At 39.8% G+C, this 25,101-nt stretch overlaps 1 protein-coding gene across 1 annotated transcript in view; it reads right to left on the bottom strand.

The window, feature by feature from the left end:
* Window positions 1–24,775, bottom strand: part of PPP1CB (protein phosphatase 1 catalytic subunit beta) — a 29,612-nt gene extending 4,837 nt beyond the window's left edge. The window contains exons 1-5 of the mRNA XM_040611423.1: window positions 24,448–24,775; window positions 11,822–11,953; window positions 8,187–8,417; window positions 7,747–7,851; window positions 2,830–2,901 (exon numbers count right to left, since the gene is read on the bottom strand). Coding sequence (XP_040467357.1) covers window positions 2,830–2,901; window positions 7,747–7,851; window positions 8,187–8,417; window positions 11,822–11,953; window positions 24,448–24,499 — 592 coding nt within the window. The 5' untranslated portion in view covers window positions 24,500–24,775. The remainder of the gene's footprint in view (window positions 1–2,829; window positions 2,902–7,746; window positions 7,852–8,186; window positions 8,418–11,821; window positions 11,954–24,447) is intronic.
* Between the last annotated feature and the right edge of the window lie 326 nt (window positions 24,776–25,101).

The raw sequence follows: 25,101 nt of genomic DNA, 5'->3' as shown, positions 1-25,101 counted from the left end.
ATTTTAGCACTGGTCACAATCTTTTCTTTTTTTCTGCTGCCAACAAAAGGTCAGCTAACTGTGGATTTAAAACTTGGCACTTAAAAAAATTCTCTAGATCGACTGCAATGCCTTTATACATAGAACTCTCAAAAGTGTTTTCACACGAGAAAGAACCAGGCCAATTCAACTACAACACAAACCAAAAAGCATTCAAAATGTTATTTCATAGTTTTCCATGAAATTGTACTTTCTTTACCTGCAACGATTAACCCTTAGGCATTTAAACACTTAAGAGCATTGTTTCACAATCTGAAAGAAATGCCAGCAAGCTCCTTTATCAAGCACTGAGAAGTTTGATTTACAATTATGCCTGGTTATTTGCTAAACAAAATACTGAAGTTGCTATTTCTAAGTAACACACCCTTCAAGTTACAATGAAGCAAAATTAATGCCTGAAGCCTACTGTACAACCGGACCATTTTGTATTTACATACAGCTATCAAATTGTCTTTGGTGCCAGTTGCAGTTCCTCTCTAGCAGTGGCTAAGATCTTATAAGAACAAACCAAGTAGAACTACATTTTAGATAAAATATCTATCTAGAAAAACTACTGAATACAACAGAGAGCATATGACAAAAACTTACTTTACTGAAATTTAGTTCTGTATTAAGTAACATGTTTTTTAAAACAATAGTTGCACTGCAATCCCTAATGGTTTCTTATCATGAACTTGCAGCAACTGACAAAAGCTGCTTCTTTCAGTTCCTTAGGAAGAACTTCCTCTTCTGTCTCTCCTCAAGAATCAAATAATGTTTAGCATTACACCTACCAATAGGTAACTCTATACTATAACCTTTAGCAGTGGTGTTAACAGAGCCCTGCAGCAAATCTGTCTGAACTATGTTGGCCAAGTAGGTTTATATTTTAACATGCAACATCTACCATTGCAATAGGTTAGGCTGACCAGGAGCATACCACAACACAGCAGATACAAGGCACTCAAGGTTACACAAAAAAGGGAATTACAGTTTCCTAATAAGCAAATGGTTGGCAACACTGACCAAAACACATCACTTACACCTTGGCTTCACAAAATACAAATACTCTAAATCAGCCTTTGGTAACTGTTAGGTTGGAATACAGAGTCAGAGATTTGAGCAAACAGCTTCCAAACCCCATAAAAATGCCACCAAAATAAGAGGAGGTCTTTAAATTAGTCGAAAAGGCTTTTTTTCCCCCCGTTAGGCTAGACAAAACCATCATAATGATCTGATGTTCTCAGCACAAGCCATATGAACACCTACCATTAAGTTCTGTATCAGTACACACATTCACCAAACGACATCCCTCCACAAAGGGATAGCTTTTAAGGATTTGTAACTTTACTGAAGTGGTCTCAATTCTGTGAATTTTTCATTCTTCCACAAGATTTACATCCATTCTGTAATACTGGTTGCAATAAGTGAGTCCAAAAGGCCAAGACCTTTTATGTCACCACACCATATACACACACGCCTCTGATGAGACATTTCATTTTACCCCTGCTGGTAAATGTTCAGCTATTGCTTCTGAAAGCAAAATTAACACTGCAAACCATTCTGTAGATCAAAAGCCTTTTTTTTTTTAAATCTCTACACTTATTTTTAGGAGGCACCAAGAATACAGATGACTTCAGTGGAGTGTCCATGGAAACCAGAACTACATTCTGCAAGGGCATTCCTGAAGTGGGGGTGGCTCAAGCAGTAGTATTAGCGTGACAGAACTATCTTTTCTGAGAGCTCTGATCAATGCAAAGATTGACTCGTCTGTACTGACATTTATTTGGTTATGCACTGAGTGAATAAATAGCATAAAACAAAGAACAAGGTAGTAATGTTCACTACAGCAACACTCATTTCACCAGTCTAGTAATGCTTCTCAGTGTCAAGTATGCATATACCAGCTTGCACAGAAATGTTGTTTAAGGGACAGCAGGTATACTAATATTAGTCCCTGAATTACTCCTGTGCATCAGCACTGAAAAACATTATAGGAAGTAGAATTCTTCTATTCCAAGCTTTAGGTGTAATTATAATTTGTGTTTCAAAAAAAGGTTTAGATGTGGTATCTTCCTCTGAAAGTTAATTTCAGGCCACTTGAAATTAACACTTCAAGAAATACCCCATAGTAACTGCTTGAGTCTTTTCAATTCCCTAGTAACGAAATTTGGAATAAATTGGACACTCAGGAAGATGATTAATTAAACCAGTCAAAACAATACTGTAGAGAAAGCACTAGCAATTTGCATCCAGCATCTATATACAAGGTATTAACGTATCAGTGGAAGAAAATTTCAGGACTAACACACTGATAGAAGCAATTGAAATACCAATAGCAGTGAAGCAATATCTATACTTCACAAATTTAAAGAAACAGATATAGCCCCAAGTAGAGAAAAGCCCATATACTTTAAAAAATACTCAGCAAGATTTAAACAGTTATGTTATTTGTTAAAACTAAAAGGTTTGGGTGTGACTAACCAAGGCAAGAAAAAAGCAGCTTGTTTAGTTTCATCTGATCTTTTATTAGATTTCTATGTTTGTTTTAGGCAAACTTGTAGATAAGGTACCCAAACTTGGATAATGCATCCTACTCTGTTACGACAAGCAATAACAACGTGGGCAATAGCCTCCAACCTATCAGGTAAATTAGCCATCATGAGGGACAAGACTCACGCCCTACACAGACATCAAGGAACACTACACAGCGAACAGAGGTTGTGTTAAGTCACTGCATTGCCTGTACAGAAATTGATTAAATTTGTTTCATCATTAAGACCTATTTACAGTAAATTCCATGTCACTCACCTGTGTCAGGAACATCTGTAGGTCTCATAATTCTCCGAATCTGCTCCATTGACTGGAGATCTGGAGACAGTCCTGTAAGTACAAGAAAACAAGTGACTTATCTACACATTTTACCTGTAAAAAGGGTTCCAGAGAATACACAATTAGAAGTTCAAGGTCACACAGCATCCATTGTTTCCATTGCAATATAAACAAAAACCAGTTTGCTATAACTCAACTAAGTCCCTGAAAGAAGAACAGAGAATAATGGAAATGAAATTACCAATACGTTTTGTTTTCTTACCATCCTTTCAGCCACACAGCACAAAGTTCTACAGTTAAGTACATTCTCTTAAACAGTTTACTAGAATGGATAGCATTCCCATTACCTAACAACTAAACTAGGTGCAGGCGACCTTCTTTCTTCATGAAAGCTAAAGGGAAATCCCCTATCAAGCTTTAACAGACCACAAGCCAAAGCAGCCTGCAGGTGTGACCAGAATTGTAAGTCACATCACTGTATTTCAGTGTTTCACCACACATCAGCTGAGCGGCAGTTACTGGATGCCGTAAACAAAACACTAGACTGTGCCACTGCAAAAGATAAGGAGCTCAGAGGTAGTCATCAACTACAGCTCAACTGCTTCGTCATTTATAAAAGCACAAAATCATTTATCACAAAGACACAGCTCTTTCTGTAGTTTTGCCATATTAACATGCAATTACAGACAAAGCATGGGTTTCCAAAGCCACCCTTTAAACACAAAGTACACACTCTAGAGCTTTTCTAATTGAGACCGACAGGCATGGAAGAGAACCTACTAGATGTTCTAGCATCTTAACATCCTTAAACAAGGGTCCTAAAGTGACTTAAATTACTTGGGCCAAGACTATCTAATTAAGAATGTCGCAAAATTTGGAAATACAGCATGAAAACCTATTTGTGATGAAGCATACTTCATATTAACAAGCCATATCCTTTTGACTCAGTCCAGAACTTTGAACACTGTAGAAGAAAACCTGTTGTTGGAAAGGAGCCACTGCGTAAAATAATTTAAACTGACATCAGTTTGCATAGTGGCAACGTGTGTGTTCCAGGAACAATGACTCCGATATATTTGATATAAAGACTTGAGGAACTTTTCAAGTACTATGATTCTAGATTGGCTTGTTAAAGCTGTCTTCACAGTATTACCTTGAGGTAGTGAAGGATGGCAGAAATCTTACATTAAGTAGCATATCAAAGGAGTTTTGGTTAAGTCTACTCACACAACAATACAGGTATACTAATACAAATTCAAGTAGGTAACCAGCTTTTAAACTTTGATTAACCTACCACTTCTCCTTCCCTGGATCTGATCTATTTGCATGCACATTACTTTAGCACAAAGGCATGTGGATTCTACTCTGATTCTACTCTGCACCATACCCAGTGACAGTAATGGACAATCTCTGAAATAAACACAATCAGTTCGTGACCTTCTATGAGGTTACAGATCTCAGCATTTCAAGTTGCACCCAAAACATGAAGTTCTTGAAAAGAAAACATTATTGCAAACTATATCTCAACCCTGTAGCTGTTTATTTCTGTCTAATTACAAGTGTAAAATAGGAAAACCCCAGAAAATGCCTGCATGTTTGTAGACCCCTTTGTAGCCACCCAAGAGGTCATCTTCTCCCATATATCTTCCTCACTCCCCCTGCACAAAAGGAAATAGCTAATGTCTGAAATTCAGATCTACAGACAGAAGCTGTACATGATCAACATTAAATAAATACAAACACAGGCTAAAGCTCACTGTCAAGCCGCTGCTACTACAGTGATTGCTGCAACCTACTGTGGACTGAAAGAAAACAGAACAGTACACAACTGAATTGCCTTCTCACATAAGGACACCTAAGCACAGAAAAAGTATCTTCCAGTATACTCCTGGCAGACTCAACAAATCCAGACTCTAGATACAAACCACTCCCTGATCAAGTGGAATTGGTAAAGTAAAAGCAATGGTTACTTATTTTTATAGTGTAGTCCAGGAAGCTCTTCAGGTGTCTTTGGATACTATGTAAAATTATCAAGTAGACTTAGCCTTCAACATACTTGTCATCGTCACAAGAAAAACAGAACTCCAGAGCATGAAAATATTACGCCAATCCAGTATTCTACTAAGGTAACATGACTCCCATCCGAGAGCTTAAATCCAACAATGTGTTCCATCAACATGACACTACAACATGGACTTAATTTACAGAAAATTGAAAGTAATCACATAATGTCTCTAAAGAACAGAACTACAGAGTGGTATCATCGGTAAGAGGACAATACTGTACAGAATACAAAGCAGAGAAAAAGGGGTACGTCAGGACTGGTTATGGAATAAGCTTTAAAGAAGCAAGATAAAAAGCAAAGTCAGAAGTCAAGAGGACAGCCTGAAGAAAAGGCCAAAATATGGCTTGTACGAGCAGTGTGGAAACACAGGGAAGAGAGAGGAAGATGATGGAAGGGATACAATGAAATATCCTTTCAGCAGCATGAATATTTGGAGACAGGGATGGCAAGAAGGGTTTGATTTATATTGTGATAAAGAACTCCAAACAGCAGATGCCCAGAATAAAAAAAAACTGACCCAGGTTTTCAAGCTATTGTTGGTAGCCTACTGGCTAAGTTAGGTGCCTTTTGTTTTACTATGTTATGCGGTTTTGCAAAGTTTTATTATATATCCCAGAGGACAAATTTTTAAAATAAACTATGCAAAAATGCGCAATATAGTAAAAAAGGCACCTACCTTATATCTACATGCTAGCTTCAACTTCCAGCAGAGTTGAATGGTTTGTGTTGCTGCCTCAGTGTTTATTATAGTAGTAACATCATGAAAAGGCGTTGACAGTCCGTAACTTCATGGGATCTGGAATGCAGTTTGGATAGGATTGGAGAAGAGTGGAAAAAGGGGAAAACTTACTTGTGCTGAATGTCTACTTTCATTTATCAGGAGCACACAGCACATTTAGTAATCTTTTCACTTTATTTCACAGCTTCAAATCGGTTGTGAATGATAGTAATTTCAGTTACAGATGAAGACTGTACTAGTTTAAGGGACAATTAGCATTCAATAAAGTAGTAAATATTGCTTTTCATAAGATCCTTTAAGCATAATATGCACAAAATAAATGTTTTTCTGCTTGATTAAACAAGAAGTTAATGCCCCATACATTTATTAAAAAGCATTATTTTTTATCTTTAAAAAATAGGTTTCTTGCTCATAACTCAGGTCTTAAGTGCATATATACACAAAACTAGCAGTTGTCACAGAACATAGCATTCTACTCTATCTGCTACACTTTCTTGACTATCTTCTACCCACCCACCTATGTTTGTCTGAAATACCACAGTATTTTGTCACTATTCATCCTCTACTATTTCTCGAATAGAACAAAATTCAAAAAAGTATAATGATAGTGAAATAATTCCTTCATCAGCTTTTTGGAAACTAATTTATTACATAGTTTTAACCACTGATGGCTGCCTTGGTGCAGAAGTGATTTTGTATCTCTCATTCTTAAAATAATGAGATCTACCTCATAAGATATGTACCAGTTCTTAAAATAAGAAAAAAGAGAGAGACATCACACTGATTGAGAAGATTAAAAGATGACCTGTGAGAAAACAAGTACTTCCTTTAACATGTCAATGCTACCTGGAGACTGGCAGACTCAACTGTGTCATTGCATTAATTCTGTATTTACAGGGATATAATACCTCAGAGCATATTATACATAAAACTGACAGCTTACTAGCAGGCACTGAAGGCAGAAGCTTTCAACAGAAGCTGCAAGAGCAGCCAGGATCGTTTTTATAGCACATGCCACACAGGCAAAGCTCTTACAGAGATACCTGTAATTAATAAAGGTAAGATGGCAGCCATCAATACAACCTCACAAAGTCTGGAAGAGTCTGCTTAGAAATTGTGGGTGCTTGTTATTTCTAATTCCAAATGGAGCTGTTCAAACTAGAGGTTTCTGCAGTGCTCTCACTTCCACTGATCTCTAATTATCTCACTGACAGTGGGACACACACCAGACCATCTCTGGATCACTCAGTGCAAGGCATCAAGTCCCTTATTAATGGAGGGCCTTTCGAAGACAGCTGCAAAGAGGCAGGATGGCACTTCCTACAGGTAATTTGAAATTCTCATCATTTGATTCTGCAAGGTCCTGAAAACCTGTAAGCATCATTGCCTGTAAAAACATGACGGGTCCCCTTCTACAAAGAAAAGCACCAAATTAAGTTCCAATATTCTGACAAGTCACAAGCCTCAGTCAGATCAACACCAAACACTATTTTCATTACAACAACAGGGCAGCACTGGGACAGCTGCCCACAGAACACAGATTTTCCAATAGCAATCGTTTTATGTAGTCACAGCAAGCCATAGCCGACCTGCTCTAACGTTAACAGATGTCTTACTTCAAGCAGCAGGCTTGACTATGTGCCCTCAGAGGTCTCTTCCACAACATCTTATGAAATCAGATGAGGCCAAGACTATAGAGCTGGGGTTACTTGTTAAAGTTACTCTTTTACTTCAGTGCTAGGCATGCCATTGTTAGCTAAGGCTGCACCAATAGGCAGTAACAGCAACTAGTCATGGCAAATTAGGCAAGAATTCTAGCATTCAGTATCCTCCAGAGAGGGATATACTGATGGGAATACTTATAGATACACTCGCCCCTCAGGCACAGAGGGCCACGTGTACCAGATAAGAATGACATCTGTCTGCTGCCAGGTACACAGAAAAGCACAAGGTATAACAGCAGCCTTTACAGACAATGTAAGGTTAAACATCTCCAGCTAAATATCAAGTATGCACACCCACACTCCTTTTGGTATAGTATTAACCCAAATATAAGTTTAGACACAGCCTTTAAAAGCAGTCATCAGCTTACCTCCGTGACAACAGAAGATCTTCTCATCCACAATGGCTGCAATAGGCAGACAGTTAAAACAGTCTGTGAAGGTCTTCCACAGCTTAATGTTAAATCTCCGCTTGCCTACAAGAACAGCGTGCAACATTAGAAACAGAAGACCACCATGCGATACATATCACAACCTGACCAAAAATGTTAGCAAACTGTCTTTGCAGGGCTATACTTCTGTTAGTGTACTTAAGTTTCAGTCTCTTGCAACAGCATTTCAAGGACAGAAGAGCAAAGAATAATTCTCTAGAGTGAGATTTTAACCTTGGTTTGAAATGTACTTTTAAGAAGTTTCGAAGCAGGTTCACAGAATATTAAAATTCTTGCAGTACAAGAGTCACTACTAGAAATGTCTCCAAAACACAGTATTAGTCTGTTACAGTCTTTTCAAAAGAATAGGTTTTGCTTACATTCGTCATAGAATCCATAGATCCGATTGATGCTAGCACACTCATGATTTCCTCTTAAGAGAAAGAAGTTCTCCGGGTACTTGATTTTATACGCCAGTAATAGGCAAATTGTTTCCAGAGACTGTTTGCCTCTGTCTACATAATCTCCAAGGAAGAGATAATTAGCTTCTGGTGGGAATCCTCCATATTCAAATAATCGAAGCAAGTCTGTATACTGACCATGAATATCACCTGAGTAAGAAAATGTTTACTGAGGATTAGTGCAACAACATCAAGAGTACACAAATCAAGAAGTCAGCTAATAACTTTTTATTAACTGATCTTAAAAAAAGCATTAATATTTCCTTTAAAAACAGACAGGCAATAGGTATCAGAAAGGCAAGAACAACATTAATATTACAAACTGGTACTTACTACATGTAAATAACCCACAGCATTTGCAGAACTGCTATGTCAGTTATGAAGCCAACCCGAACACCAAAAACTACAGAAGTCTTCACATTTAAGTATAAGCTTTCTAACCAAGCTCTAACTTACTCAAATTAAAACAAGGTCAGAAAGACAAGCTCTAATGGAACAGCTACACGGCCAGGAAGACAATGAAAGTTGAAAGAAAAAAGTTAAGTCACATTATTTACTGCAAAAATAGATCAGTAAAGAATCTAGATAGACTGGGGAGAAACAGAACATTGCGCTGGCAGAGAGCACTTACTTCAAACGCCAGCTGCTTGTCCCCCTGTAACATTGTTGTACTAAAATTTCCATTCCCCAGCACTTAGGGTAACTCCTCCTTTGATTGCAATTATTCATATAAAAACAGTACAGAGACTCAAAGACTGATGTCCCTTAAAAGATACACAACCCTACAGTTATATCATAGGAAAAATAACTGTCATGTTACTCTTCACACCACCAGCTTTAAAATTAAGCAGGCTTTCCATGAAAAAGCTGTGTGGTGATTAAAACACCACAGCATATCACACCAGACTAGCCAAAGCTAACTATCTGTGAGCTGCCCGTAAGGTCAAAGATACCAGAGCAGCTCCACAGTAACTTGTAGAATACATGCAATGTATTCCAGCTGACTGTAAAATTCATTACTGAAGGGATTGAATGCAAAAAAAGCTATGCAAGAAGTCTTCATTCAGTACAAGCTGTACGCTATTCAAATTTAGTACCTCCTGGTCCCTTACACTAAGCATCCCATAAATTCATCTTCCCTTTTGCTGCTTGTTCAGTGGCAAAATCCCAACTTTAAGTACAGCCATTCTCCAGTACAGCACTAGCTACTATGGCCTTAAAAAAGCAAAAACCCCAACACAACACCTCTCTACAACTTTATCCATAATCCCCAAAAGAAAAAAGGTTCCCAAACCTTTATGCTCTCCAGTTCCATTCTTAGAGCATACAGTGGTAAGAAGAGTACATGCCTATATTCCTCTTTACTCTTGCCAATACTTCTTCCTTCAGGCAGCATTCTTCCCTAACTACTTCTCACTGAGGGAGAGGTATCACTTCCCAGTTTTCTTCTAACAACAGGGAACATTATCCACTAATCTATTCCAGACAAGCTGAAGTTTCACTGGCTAAAATAATTTTCACATACATTGCAACAAGAATGACTGCTATTCTACTCTATTTAGAAATCTCCAGGTCACAACCAGAAGAAAATATAGAATGACTCCTCAATAAGTCATTGGTATGTTGAGTCTAGTACTCCAGAGCTACACTATAAATACACTCCCCAGACTTCATCACCACCAGTTAACTATCAAGTAAACATACAGCCGAAAGAATATTATAACTGTGTTTACTGTGTAGAACTACTTTCAGTTACACACGAGCCAGAGGGACCAAAGCACTTAAAAGGTAAAGGAGCATTTTACAGAAACAATTCTGTAACGGGACCAAAGCACTTACTATTCCATTCAAAGCACCTGGCATTTTAAAATACAGTGTCATATGGGTACAAGCTGAATTGAACTCTACCAGATACAAAGCCTTAAAGTAAAAAATGCACCTATTTTAAAATGGACGTTTACATAAGAGTATCTTTCATCTTACACTAAAGCACAGCCATTCAAGACGTAAAGCTTATTTTTAACTGACATGATTACAAGACAAGACAATCCTATAATGAATGGTTCCTCAGGCATTGCCTGAACACTCTAAAATAGTAGTTCAAAGTAGTAGAGCTGCATATTTTGCTTTTGCTGAAAACAATCACCTTTCACTTTTATCTAAATGCACCTTAGACAATTGCTCCAATATTAAATTTAGATGAACCTGACACTTCCCAGTGCTATCACTGTGTTTGGAATCCAATTTAAAAACAACAAATGCCTTATTTAACTGTGCATTTGCTACCCCATTACTGCGTGCCTAACACTCATTTCAACTATCTCCATTCAAACAAATGAGAAACTAAACTTGGAAGGATACTAATTATACATTGCAGACCTTGACTTATGTACAATCTAAATTTGAGGTTTTATTTCTTCTTTAGGAATACGATGAGACTACTGCAATCTTTTCAGTGTAGCATAAACACAACATAGTAAAGCTGGATTTTACCTTCATGTCAGACAAGGTGGTCTGGTTTTTCCTCCCCACCCTACCAAGCAATTAGTAATTTTAAAATGACTTTGCCATTAGTGGTTTTGGTTTTTTTTCTTTTTAAATTGGTAATATCCTCTCTTAATGTAAGAAAGTGCTATGTTAATGTCTGCCAGGAGGAAGCCTAGGAAGAAGCTGATCTATCTTTCTGCATGTTAGTAGTAACAAGTTCAAAGACTGCTTCAATTTTAATACTATGACACTTTAAGAAGTCAAATTCAACAAACTGTATGCTTCTGAGACTGTTTCTGCTGTTAATAGCTTGAAGGATTATTACAAACTACTATGTACAATGCTTTTTTTAACAATAGGTTTTTTACAAGCTTGCATACCTATTAACAGCATACTTCTGAAGCCTAGTATCTTACAAAGGCTTAAAGAAGGTAAAAGAACACACATTTTGGTTTTATCCACATCTAACAGTAATAACAAAGTTCGTTACAACTTTCTATGAAGCTCAAGGAATTTATTACATGTTAACTAAGCCTAATTTAAGCCTGCATCCAGTTTTATTTTTTCAGTTGTAAGACTAACAATGCTTTCTTCAATACTATTTTGAAGTGTTCTATGTCACAATATGTAAAGATCTTTGTTTTGCTTATGCTTTGAAGAGAGCAACTACAACATAAACCAGTTGCCTTTTAAAGCAGCTAACAGCTTTTTGAAACAGCCATTGAAAGAGCAGCAGCTCTGTGCAAGCAGTCCCTAGGGAAGTACAAAGGACAAGTTGCAAAATCTGCACTAGACAAGGGTACAAGTAGCTCTTATTGCCAATGGAACTTGCTCCTATATAGTACCAGAAGCATGAGCAATCTATCAACTGTTAGCTGCCTTTACTCAACTTAATCCAATCTAAGATGAAAATTATATTTAAGATTGTGAAGACCTTGCTCTAATCCACATCACCCAAATCAAGGTCACTTGCCTATCTGTATCCTTCCAACCCACCTAGCATACATAATGTAATGCAGTTACATTAAAACACCTACATAAAACACATACATATAAAGTTTACATACCACAAATTTTCAGAGGTGCCTCTAGTTCCAAGAGAATAGGCTGGCTAAGAAATATTTCCCGTGATTTTATGCACAAGCCCCGAACTTCTGCTTCGGTCATCTGAACGATCTTCCCAGGACGACATCCTCGTACTGAAATGAGATGTTCAACAATTGATGGTAACTATCACACAGATACACAGTAACAGGTACATGTAGACAAGTTGTATTTGGAACTTACATCCGACAAAAAAGGCAGCAACACACTCCAACATATCTACAAAATGTGTTGGAATTCTGGATTCCAATGAAGTCTAAAGTTTATCTCTGATACTGTCTGTGGTAACCTGTACTTCAAGGTCTGTATGCATTCCTGTTAAATCAGGTTCTCAGAAGAGAACAACTCAAGCCTTTCTTTCACCTACATTTGGATAAACAGCAATTTCAAAAACTGTTTAAATTAACATTATGCTAAAGTATTCACAACAGACAAAAAAACCCCCAAGAATCAAGATCCTGAAAACACTTTTACATTAACACAAAAAACTTCTTTAGGACTGTTGAGTTCAACATGGGTAGCTAAATACAAAGAAAAAGCCACAAGCATATTTACACTTTTAGCAGCTGAAATGCCATACTGGGAACATCACACTAAAAACTATGGAAGTTTGATGAAACTTACATTCATATAAAAAGCCACATAATGGCTCAAGTTACTGGAACCTTTATGTCCAAAGACACCAAATCAGAATGAAATTGAATTCCTAAACCAGTAATTCAGGTACTCAGACCTATATTTAGCACTAAGTTTTCAAAAGCATTCACATGTCATTGCACTCCAACCAACAACCTCTGGCAAGTTCATCTGCAGCTGCTTCCTTCCACAAATATCTATAGGATTCCTCTGTTAGAGGCTTTAATGTGTCTTTAATGAGGCAGTAAAATAGAACAAATGTGTTTGCACTTTGGCTGATCCAGTTCAGTCTCACATCTCAGCATGAACCAAACTTCAGAGTTCAAACTAGTAAGCCAGAATGTATCAGCATCTACAACCGGCGAACATCCTGTTCTGCCATCTGCTTTAGATGGCAGCAATAATCAGCATTAAATCATGGTAGTACCTACAAGAGAAAGTGGTACAAAACTTCAGCAGTTCAAATCCAAATGCTTTCAAACTCAAACATAAAAAGACATTGTAAAAATGTTAGCTGCAACTTCACGAAGTCTAGTAAGATAGATTTGCGAACACAATAGCAAAAAACTAGTCCTACACACATCAAGTAAATTCCTTGATTGCCTGCTTCTGCTCTCCAAAACAGAGGAGGTAAGCTTGCAACTTTTTTTTTTTAAATATTACCTCCCTTTTCCTTTTATTTCTGCTTAGCTCCTAGAAAACACACCTTACAGAGGAGATCAGTATTGTTACCTACATTGTGCAATAGGGAAAAAAGATGAAACAGTTTGTCCTAGGTTACCTAGTACTACAGTCCAAAGTGTTAAGCTCAAAAAGCTCTGCTCTGGTTATCACTGCATACTTCTCCCAGTGTAACTGCATAACTGACCAATGAATTTTTATTTTTAATAAACACCAGACACTTGTTAAACTGAGGTCAGGAAGCAGACACAGGAACATGTGAAAAGGCAGAAAAGAAGAATGGTTTTCTCAAGCAGGGAAGCAATGTGAAACTAAATCCTGGGACAGTTCAGTTTATGTGCCAAAATATCAGGAGGGATAGTCTCTCTGCAGTAAGGATACACTGGAAATATTTTGCTCATTAGCAACTCGCAAGAACAAGGCTGTGTGGCATACAGGACTTCTCAGTGAAACTCTGAATCAGTACCAGGTGATATTTACCATATGGTAAGTCACATTCTTTTTGCTAATTAAAGATTTCAACTATACTTGAGAAAGCAAACAGCTTTTTAGCAACTTTTTTTTTTTGTTATTCTTCAATGCATCAAGAGACTGGCTCACATTGTATTTTAATATAATGGCAGATATTGGACACAATCTGGGTGACTAGAAAACAACAAATGCTTAAAGGCTTCCATTTCATCACATTTCAAAAGTTTATTAAGTGGTGCGCTTACAGATGTATCTTCAGCCCCATGGGGATTATTAGCAAAAAAAGTATCTTAGGGTTGACAGCTTTGCACAGAACTTCACTATCCAACTTGTGAGGTGCCAAAATGCTGCAATAACCTCTATCTGTTCAAACATGTGCATTCCAGTAGCTTATAATGATCCCTTTCAGAGACCAGAAACAATTTTGATAGGCAAAATAAACTGTCCCTATACATAATAAAGCTCCCACCTGAAAGAGCAGAGTCTTAACATCACAAATGCTATCATTTTATTGAAACAATTGTTGTATTTTAAACCCATGGCTTACAACATCAAGGCCACACCAACTGGGGTCACACAAGAAGCATGCAGCACAACTAGTTTTTCAGTCTCAATTTTCCTCTACAAACAGTGCATTCTTTTAGCCCATTTTGATAAACAATTAAATTCTCTTCTGTATTTAACTATTTTCATGTTTTGCAACACCAGTATTAAGCCATTTCATGTAGATTAAAATCAAGTGATGTAACTGCACATTTTTTGAATCTACTCTAGTTTCAGAACTCAAACCCAGGAAAGTCCACCATACAGAACATTAATATTACTGTAAGTAGCAACACACCAAGCACAGATTCCAAAATTGAGACAGCAGTTCAAAGAAAGCACTGCTTGACTTAATACTTAAAGTAACTTTGATCTGATCAATATTTCTTAGAACACCAGCCTTTAGCCCCCTTTGAAACTCTAAGGGAGGTTTAAACTTGGAACAACTGTGTTACAGGTTTGAGGCTTTAAGTGCTGCTGGATTTTTGTACCAGAAGACACAGCAAACATGCAACTCCTGACTTCAAAATTAACTGCCATAGTGTAGTTCTTTGCTTTTTACATTAGAGCCTTAAATATTGCAAGCCCTTAACAGACAAACCAACAAACAGGGCAGTAACTCACTACCAGACTTTAGATTCTCCAGATAAGAGAAGTTTCTGTAACTATGGCAAGTATGTCACTCTCAGAAGATGAGACAACAAATGCCTAATGACTGCAGGTAGTTCCAGCCCTTGGGAAGGGTACAAATCTGGGCCACTGCACCTTTGCAGAGGCACCCTCCACCCAAGCAGTCAGCAGCTCCACATAGCAAACATGTAAGCTCAGTTACACTAAAGTAGTGCAGAGCCTGGGGTTTGATGAGGAATAATCACCAATAATATAGTTAAGAGAAAAGACGTTTTCTCCCACCGCCCCCGAATCATCAATAAGGGTACTACGTGTTGAAAAATGAGAAGCTACTGTGACCCTAGAGCCTCAGCACTACAATGGATTCACAAAGGCACTGAAAAGTTCACCAAGTCATCACCTGAACAGCTGTGCCACAGGCTGTGGTACAAGTTTATAAGAAAGACTAAGCAAATCTTTCACCAGCTTACATTACAACTTGAATTTGATCAAGTTTCCTTGACTCAGCTGAGCACTGTACAGATTGTAAACAGAAGCACCTCTCACCATATTTTTTCAAGAGCCAAATCCCCAAGAACAGATTTAAGAGGAGGCTATGAGAACAAGATCAAGAGTTTAAGTGATGTTTTTCAGACCCATTTATGAATTACCCGAGCTAACCACTCTTAAAACATGCAAGTCATAGCTCACAAAAAGCCTTTAAGAGCATTGGGAAAACCATCATTTTTATATGGCTGTCATTTACCCAGAGCAGAAACTGCATCTCAACATTAGACATAAATGAATTCTCTTTCATCTAAGACACAGATGCTGTAAACAAGCTTTGATTTACACAGAAGTCTTCAGTAGGGACACCAATTCCTGTTGTAATACACAATCCCACACATGTAGTACTGTGCCAGAACAAGCCTTTGATGCAAGGAGCTTAAACCAGAGTGACATAGAAGGCAATAAAGAGAACTACGAGCATCTATATGCATTTTACTGTCAGGCTGTTATTTTAGCACAATGGCAATCCAAAAGCTGCTCTTACCAATATTAAAATGGTCTCTCCATCTACACAAACTTTGATAAGCAACCTTAGCAAGTCTACTAACAGCAATTTGTAATCCAAGCATGAGTTGCACAGCAGCAGGACATAAAAACTTCAGCAAAACTAGTAATTTGTTTTAATCCCTCCAAACTCATGCTAGAGTAGCAGATTATGTAAGGCAATATTGGGGGGGGGGGGGGAGAGGCATGGAGTAACACTAGGGAAACTGGGTCAAAACCTGGCTGTCGGAAGTTCTATGAACATCACTTCTTGCCATATCCTTCCATGAACTGGAGAAAATACTTTTAACCTATACTGTCACACTTAAGAGTGAGAGGCACACCAGAAACAGTAACTAACCTGCTCATTTTGCGGCATCACTAATGGAAGCTTCTTCACTTACCAGGTCAGCTGTGGCATGCACAGCTGTCCTAAGCATTTATACTGTGTTCCCTAATACCAGACATGTCCTGTTCACTGGACAAAACACTCATGGTTTTAGCATAACATTAAAACCCAGACAGACTTCTCCTAAGCCTCATAAAAACTGGGCCAGGATGATTGCTAAGAAGCCGCCTGCTTCCTTCCCTACACTCAAGCTTTTTTGGCAAGCAAATAATTTGTGTGGCCCCACAGTAAACTGCACTAGTGATCTGATCTTTTCTTTCTAGTACAAAGACAAAAACCAAAACACAACAGGGACTGAGATAGTTCCCCAGGCTGAAGAATACATCCATGTGAACTTGGGCTAGAACTAGTGAAGGAATACGCATCTGGTTCTTCTTTTCACAGTAGCTCCAGCCAAGCTTATTTCTGAAATTACAGCTTTAGAGATCTATTTTGCCAGAGTATATCTAAAAAAACCCCAAACTACAACACAAGACTGCAAGCATGCAATTTTACAAATTACACAGAAGCAATTCCCACAAGCTTACATGCCCCACGCCCCCACCAAACGTTTAACTACAACATTTACCTATTTATTTCTTGTATTTTAAAGTACTTTGGAGTTATTTGATGAATCCTTAACAGCCTCTCAATAGGAGAAGCAGAATGGATTTGGAAGTCAAAGGTGCCATTACCTATGACTTGCTAAAAACAGCCCCTACACTGACTTTGGAAACGTGTTCTGAAGTCATCTGCTCTCAGCATTTTTAAAACCAAAGTTACATATTTTCATGGTTTTAAGTCAGGAATACGACACTGGATTTTCTTCTACTTCCTCAAACATATTTTCTGTTATTTAAATTGTTCAGCTGTCATCCAGAAACAGCCACTCCCTATCTTGCAGCAAAACACTCAGAGTTAAGCCAGCAACACAAGTTTCCAAACTTTCAGAATTGCTGTAACAGACCTAAGCTTGGAATGGCTTTCATCCATGCATTACACTGGTGGACAACAATAATGAAGCCCTCCAGAGCTCTGCTCAATTCACTAAGCAGCATATTGCTGAATATACAGCTTGTCTGTATGGTGTACACAGCAAAGCCCTGTATCTTTCCTAGGGATAAATCACCCAAACTTCCCACTAAAAATAGAAGAATCAGCCTTCGAGGGAGATTTTTGCTGAAGAACTGTGCTTTTATATCCAAGTAATCTTAACATCTTAATAAATTTGCCTTCACTGGATGCCCTCGATAGTAAGTGCTTTGCTGAAGAACACAGTGATTGCTTGTGAACTCATTTTAGCAGGACTGACTTAAACAAATTCACTGCACAGTAAGAGGCTGCCCAAGCCTTTAATTTCTAAGCAGGAAAATAACCAAACAACAAAGCGATGTTCTTCTACCCAAACTTGAATTTACATTCTTAAAATATATACTATCCAGCAGTATTAATGCTCATGAAGAAGGAGCTTCATTACAAACTAGTATGTAAAGTTGTTTCAGGAGATACCCAAATAAGCCCTTGAAAACACGCAAGTGTCCCCACACCAATCTTCCCCCATTTTATTTGCTTTTCATGAACCACTAGCTGCTTCCTTACACAGATGTTCCATAAACTGACAGTCTCTGTCATTCTGTATCATCCACAGCTTCAAGACCTGCTGAATTCAAGGTTGAAGGACAAGATCACGTTAGTCGCTCCGTTCTGTAGGCAAAATGTGTAACCCTAACGCGTGTTGTTGGTCTATACTTAGTGTTTGCTTAATTACACTTGAATCTAAAACTCACTGAACTACCGAAGCTTAAGGTAGAAGACTCTCACTATGCTGTATGATATGAACTGGTAGCAATTCCTGTTCTAGTCCACTTGTAAAGTTCATCTAGCATAAAAATCTCATGAAACAAAGAATTTCAGCTTTTCTCAAAGCTGGACTTTCTTTTCCTCTAAATCAATGCTGATGAAATTCCTAAGTTTTAAGGAAGGCAGAGACAAATTACAAAGTTATGAAGTAACTCCTGAGAAGTACCAAGGAGAGAAGTTACTGAAGTTATAATACAAAAAGCTACAGTTTAACATAACTTTCACACCTCTTCAGTTTCTCAGGTATTTAACTAATGTTATGATGTTGGATATACACACAAAAGCTTTGTATCAGGCTGGTATTAAAAAACCCCACTAAACACACAGAAGATGGTGCTGTGAAACTAAGATAACCTAGCCTATGTACTAAGACAAATCACGCAACAGTGGAGAGAAGGCAGTAAGAAGGTTTATTTCTATGTTCACATTTGAACCAGACATACCGCAGAGGTACCTCAGGTTGTAGTTAAGAGTAGATCCCCTATACCCACCCCACTTCACTTGAGTACAGCATCTGACCCTATGAGTAATAGCCAAATATAGTATGCCTGACTTCACGGTGTTAAACCATAGAGTGGTGGGTGGCTTTTTTCCCCCTTTTAAAAAAGTTACATGCCTACATTTGGTGGTCGCTAATGAGCTTTTAATTGCAACTATTAAGTATTAAAAATACTCTTACCTACATTAAGCAAAACCAGTGTTTTTCTCCTTTTATACTACAATGTAGCTGTATTGTGAGTAACACCGAATGACTCAAGTAAAAACTGCGCTGCTGAATATCTAAACGAAAGTTACTGAATCATGTAGCCTTCTAGTGACAAAACAGTCAGACCAAAGGAACACCAGCGCACACTGCCTGATGCTGGGCTCTTGGCCTTCACTGCAATTTGTCAAACCAACTATCCTACTCTTCATGCACTTACGAAGCTAAACTGGTCAATACCTGCACTGCTCTACAAACCCAGAAACAATCATAATTCTTCTTTCTATCCCTTAACCCTGTTTAATACCTGCCCTCCGAGAAACATATGAAAACTGCCAATTTTCTTTCTCTAAAGACTATTTCAAAAACATCCATCACAAGAAACTCCTTATTAAGTTCTCCCTGTTTATTTTTCTAAGAGCAGATTACCTGCTGATTTCACACTAAACCAGGTAATAACCCATGTTTATTCAAGGTTCACCTCCACGGTTTATGTTTCTGCAACAGATCATTAAGGTCTATTTTTTTTCCTCCTCTACAACTGTCTTTTTCAGTATCAGTTACAGAGCTTGTGGAACTGCAAGCACTACTACTGTATAATACACCACACCACCAGGCTGGCTGGAAATGTTAATTAGTTAAGACACTAACCAAACAAGAAATACATTATTGACCATAATACATTAGGCCAGTATGTCTATAGCATTTAAAACAAGTACGGAAAATATCAATTATTTCATGAGCATTTAAAATCCAACTTCCACTTGAAAAATCAAATTAATATTCAAATTTCTATCTTTATCACAACCTACAAGATCTCCGAGAAAAAATGAAGGTTGCAGCCTTCTTAGAAGACATCACATGACACAGTAAGAATACTACAGAACCAGCTTTTAAGGCAATAAAAAAAAAATAAATAAAAATCACACTTCGACCTGAGCATTGAAGCAATAACAGTTTTCCACATCTACTGGAAGTCTGGCAACTCTCTTATTGGTTATTATTTCCCAGCTTCCTTGGTGGATTGGTACCGAGCACCAGCAGTCGTCCTAGCCTCACCAAAAATAATTTTTACAGCAGATCCATATTAAGTTCCATCAAATTTTAAATCAGTTAGCTAGATTTAGGAGAGCAAGGGATCTTGCCTAGACAAGGTAAATTTGTTTGTACAGCTATATAAACAAACCCTTCTCACAAAAACACAGCTTGTATTTAAAGCTGCTATATGTCTGAGCTTCTCCAAATACATCCTCTCCTCCACATGGTAAACTCCTTGGTGTTTACCAAGACACATACCTATATATTTGAAAGTGCAGAACATCCAGTCCAGCTGGGCTGCCTTATACCTAGAAAATTTAAGAGACATACGCAGCACAGGAAGCCTAACACCCAGAGTGATATACAGCAGTCTTACTTAACACCACCCACAGCGCTTTTTACAAGTAAGGTCACACCTATTCCAGCATCCTTGCTTTGATATAGAGGGAATTTTCTACACATCACTGAAGTCTGAATTAACTTACAGCCAGGCTTAAATGTAAGCCTGGTATATTCATCTAGCTCAGGATTTTTGCACATTTCAGGGCATTTCCCACAAAGAGATACATGGCATGCATAAAAGGGGCAAAACATAACACAAAAAAGTAGCAGTTTCAGCTGCGGAGGCTAAAAACTGCATTGAAAGAGGAATTACTTCTCTTGTTCATCCTGAAGAGAAGGCTCCCAGGAGAACTTACAGCAGCCTTCCAGTACCTAACAGGGCTTCTAAGAAAGATGCGAACAGACTTTTTAGTAGGGCCTGTAGCAACAAGATAATGGTTTTAAACTAAAAGAGGGCAGATTCAGAACAGATAAGGAAGATTTTTTTTACAGTGAGGGTGGTGAAACGCTGGAACAGATTGTCCAGAGAGGTGGCAGAAGCCTCATCCCTGGAAACATTCAAGTCCAGACTGGATGGGGCTCTGAGCGACCTCATCTAGTTAAAGATTACATCCCTGCTCATTGAAGGGGGGTTGGACTAGATAGCCTTTAATGGTCCCTTATAAATTATAACCCAAAGTAGTCTATGATTCTATATTCCACATTTGCTGTACTCATGACAGTGTCATGTGTGTGTATGCTCCTGTGCTGTCCACAGCTAGAATGGACTAGGAAAATCTATCCACCAGATGGCATAGCTGGGAAGGTAGGAAGAAAAAAAAACAACCCAAAAAGTCAGCACACTGATGCAAAAATGAGGCTATCATCTACCAATTAACCCTAATCCATGACTAGAAAGAATTCTGAACACCAATGCAAGAAGGAAATGGTCTTAAGACTAATTTGGTTTATTCACTTTCACGGTCACATACGAGTCCAAAAGTGGTTTTAGAAAAGCTCTGGAATTTTGTGTTCGATTGATTATCAAAATAAATCTTATACTAAAGCTCAAAGTATCTCCAAGATCAGTCAGACACACATCTAAGAGCACTAGCATCTCCCTTCACCCTTCTAGTAAAGAAACAGGAATGTGAATTTAAGTCTGGAGGTAGAAGAAATAAAAGAAAGCATTGCTATGGTCAGACTTTATCCACACAGTATACGCTTTAGTTTTATTTTCCTCCAAACATAAGTTATTTATAAGGTTATCGCTAACTAGTAACCAAGAACTAGACACACTGCAAGAGAAAGCGAATTCAAAACAAGTTCTCACCGTTCCCAAGTTCACCACTTAATAGAGGATAAGAACTTGATATATGCATAAGAACATGGCATTTAAAAGCTAACATCCTAAAAGACTATCACCATGCATCACAACACGGTTCAGCTGAGTCTTTCTGAACACTATCCTCAGTTTAGCAAGAGTTAATTGGTCTGGCTTTCAGCATTCACAAGAGCTCTAAAACAAGTACACTTTCAAGATAAGCATGCATGCACAGATATTAAGGGCTGGGAAGAAGTTCTTCATGAATTCTGCCAAGCAGCCTGGCTACAGGCCACCTCATATCACTATCTCAGAAACAAAAGAAAAAAAAAATCCCACACGTGAAAGGTAAGATGATCCAAGTAGGTAATTCCAATCAAAAGGCAAGTTAATGTGTCATATAACCCAAAAGATACGTTGTCTTGAGCAACAAAGGTAAAAACAGTTACTGAAGAGCAAGAACTCATGACAGCTAATACCACAGCCTAGAAACAGGTCTCACCAACCAGCAACCTTATGACAGCAGGGAAGCTGACTGTTGCTTCAGCTTTTGATATGTCTTTTCTACCCTTTAAAATTTAAGTGCAGCAGCCACTGAGAGACAACTGCAGACTGCTATTCAAACTTACAGCTATCCATTTCACTTTAACTAAAAGTGCTAAATATGTACTGCAGGACAACATTTCCTAAGTGTCTTTTTATTATTTCAATGTGCATTTTTACAGCTTAGAAGTCATTATTTCCTTATCCTTTAAATCAAAGTTGAAGCAGAGCCAAAAAACTTGCTTTAAACTAATTAATTGCTCCAGAGATAAGAGTCAATAGAAATTTTTCTGCGCAAGCAGCATGGGGAGGGATTCATACTCACTTTACCAGAACAGGTCAGCTAAGCAACAGCATAAGCTCCAGAATGCAAGCTGCTAATTGTACAAAAAAAAAAGCTTCACTGTGAAACACTACTATTCAAACCACAGCTTAAAATGCTATATGCTGGCATTGCAACAAATAAAAGATGTTAAATAGAAGCAAAAATAATTCATATACAATGCATTCTTTTAATAGTTGGGTGGTGGGTTTTTTTTTCCCTGAAATAAAACCTGCAAGAATCTATTCCCTCGCAGATACAAGATCCTGTACAAGGCACTCCTACTACTGTTAGTAGGTGACAAGCAGAGAAAAAACACCCCATTTCCCTGAAGAATCTTCCAAATCTCTGCTCAGACAGTGAAACAGACAGAAACAGATGACAATTGTAAGCAAAGCTTGGTTCAGAAGTTGCACATAGGTATACTAAAGATTAAAGTACTATGGAATACAAAGCAGAGATTAGGTTGCTTGGACACAAGGCACCCAATCATAAACCCAAAAGCTAGAAAGTTGTAACACAAGTATTTATGGTGTATGTAAAAGGTACGGAACACGTACTTTAAGTCTTAGTTATATAATAAAAATAAGCAGACTAGTTTTTAGGATAATTGGGAGCAGAACAATCCAACAAGTTGCAAACCAAAACACCGCAGAATCCCCTCTTAAAGCAATCTATATTTATGTAACTACACTAATGAGCAAAAAGTACCTTCGAAACACATTTTTTAAAGAGTCTCTCTGAAAACCCACAACCACACGTACACGCATTTCAATGTCCCAAAAAAAATCTGTACTATGAAGCCAGAGTTTACTAGGTTACTATTAGGTTTGTCTTAAAAACCTACCTACTAATATGGATTTCAACAGCCAGAAAAGGGAGTTTTATCTGTATCGGTGACTACAGATACATTTTGATGATATAAGTGTAGTATGAAGAAACATGCTGATACGACACCGCATACCTTAAATCACAAACACACACAATTGCCCAAAACCTTTATGTATTTTCAAAGATTGATTTTATTGTTTATAATTTTCACATCTGAAGAGAACAGATAGCAACAACTAAAAAAGTCCTGAGAGTCCTAAAAACTTTGCTTTGCGCCAACTCAGCTGAACAGAACTTTCAGACTTAACTCGTTTCACTTCCAGAACTGCACGTACTCCATAGCCTCCTTTTTACATGCCTTCTGCAAAGCGACCCAACTATCCGAGGAGTACCGCAATCAAGTGAACAGCACGTACCCATGCATGTACTCATCTCCAATATACCAGGTGCTTTAGCTGAACGTGGGATTAAAGATTAATGGGAGTAGTCTAAGACGACTAAACATTCAAGACATAACTTAAATAAAAAGAAAATGCTAGCTTTTCCAAAAAAGGGAGTAAGTCAGTTTCCTCCTTAATTTAAAAGAAAGGCTATGTAGTACACACAAAACCCTTCACAGCATTTACTAGCCATCCACGGCAGCCACTTTTGGAGGCTGCCCCGCAGGCAGGCAGAGGAATGTCAGCGCACTAAGCCCCTCTGCTTCCACCGACACTCACGTACACACAGCTCCATACTTAACGCCGCTCGTACACGTAATTTTAAACACGCAAGGCTGCGACTAACCGAACCTGAGGAAGGGACGCGGCCTCCGCTAGCCAGGTTTCTCCAGCTCGCCCCCCAGCCAGGCAGCTGCAGCGGGGTGGAAAAGGGAAGAAGGAAATAGAGACTTCCCCCCCCCCCCCCCGCCTTTTAAATAGGAAGGCTGCCACTTCACCTACACGGGAGGCCGGACCCCCGCGCACACCAGCGCCGCCAGCACGCCGAACCGCGCCCCCCCCTCCCTCCGAGGGCTCGGCAGGCCCGGGCCCGGGCCCCCGCGAGGCACGCCAGGCCGCCACCCCGCGCCCGGCGGCGCAGGAGAGGCGCTGCCCCCCGCTCCCCCGGCCGCAGCGCGGGACGAGCCCGCCCTGCCCGCTCCCCCCCACCCCGCCGGCAGCCCCGGGCCCCGCGGGGAGGCCGGGGGGAGGCGACGGTACCCCCCTCGCCTTCCGCGGTGCCCGCACAGGGCGGCGGGCAGGCGGGGCCGCCCGGCGCCTCGCTCACCTTCCAGCAGCCGGGTGATGAGGCTGTCCACGTTCAGCTCCCCATCCGCCATTTTGTGGCCACCAGACTCAGTCCCGGGCGGGGAGAGGGCGGGGTGGAGGGCGCTTCGCGGAGGAGGAGGAGCAGGGAGCGGTGGCCGCGGCTACAGTGGCTCCCCCCACCCTCCTCCAGCAGTCCCCTGCGGCCGCCCGGCTTCTCCCGCGCTGGCAGCCGAAAGCGCCGCGCCCGCTCCCTCGCAGCTAAATGGGGGGAAGCGGCCACCCCTTCTCCCTGCGCCTCCTCCCCGCCTCAGAAGCCGCCAGGGCGCATGCGCCCACTCGCCCGACCGCCTCGCCCGCCGCCGCTCCGTGCTCCAGGCACCGCGCAGGCGCCGAGGGTGCTGGCGGGCTCGGGCGCGCATGCGCAGCGCGGCACCGGCCCGCCCTGCCTCCTTCCGCGGGTCCCCTGGTAACCGCCCGGCCGCGCCGTGCTGTGGGCTCCGTGGGCCGTGCCCGTCACCTGCCGGTGCGGGAGCTGCCCGGCCCCGCGCCCCGAGCCGGCCCGCCTGCCCTGCTGCTGTCTGACCGGCCCGGGCCGGGGCTCGGGGCTCGGGGACCCGCGGGGCTTCCGCTGGGTCCGGCTCTGGGTCAGCGCCTTCAGGCCGCCGCGGGGCGC

Source organism: Falco naumanni, chromosome 12 (assembly GCF_017639655.2).
Source record: "Falco naumanni isolate bFalNau1 chromosome 12, bFalNau1.pat, whole genome shotgun sequence".
Taxonomy (NCBI): domain Eukaryota; kingdom Metazoa; phylum Chordata; class Aves; order Falconiformes; family Falconidae; genus Falco; species Falco naumanni.
Note: the sequence above shows the minus strand (reverse complement) of the source record. Positions and strands in the feature narration are given on the sequence as shown.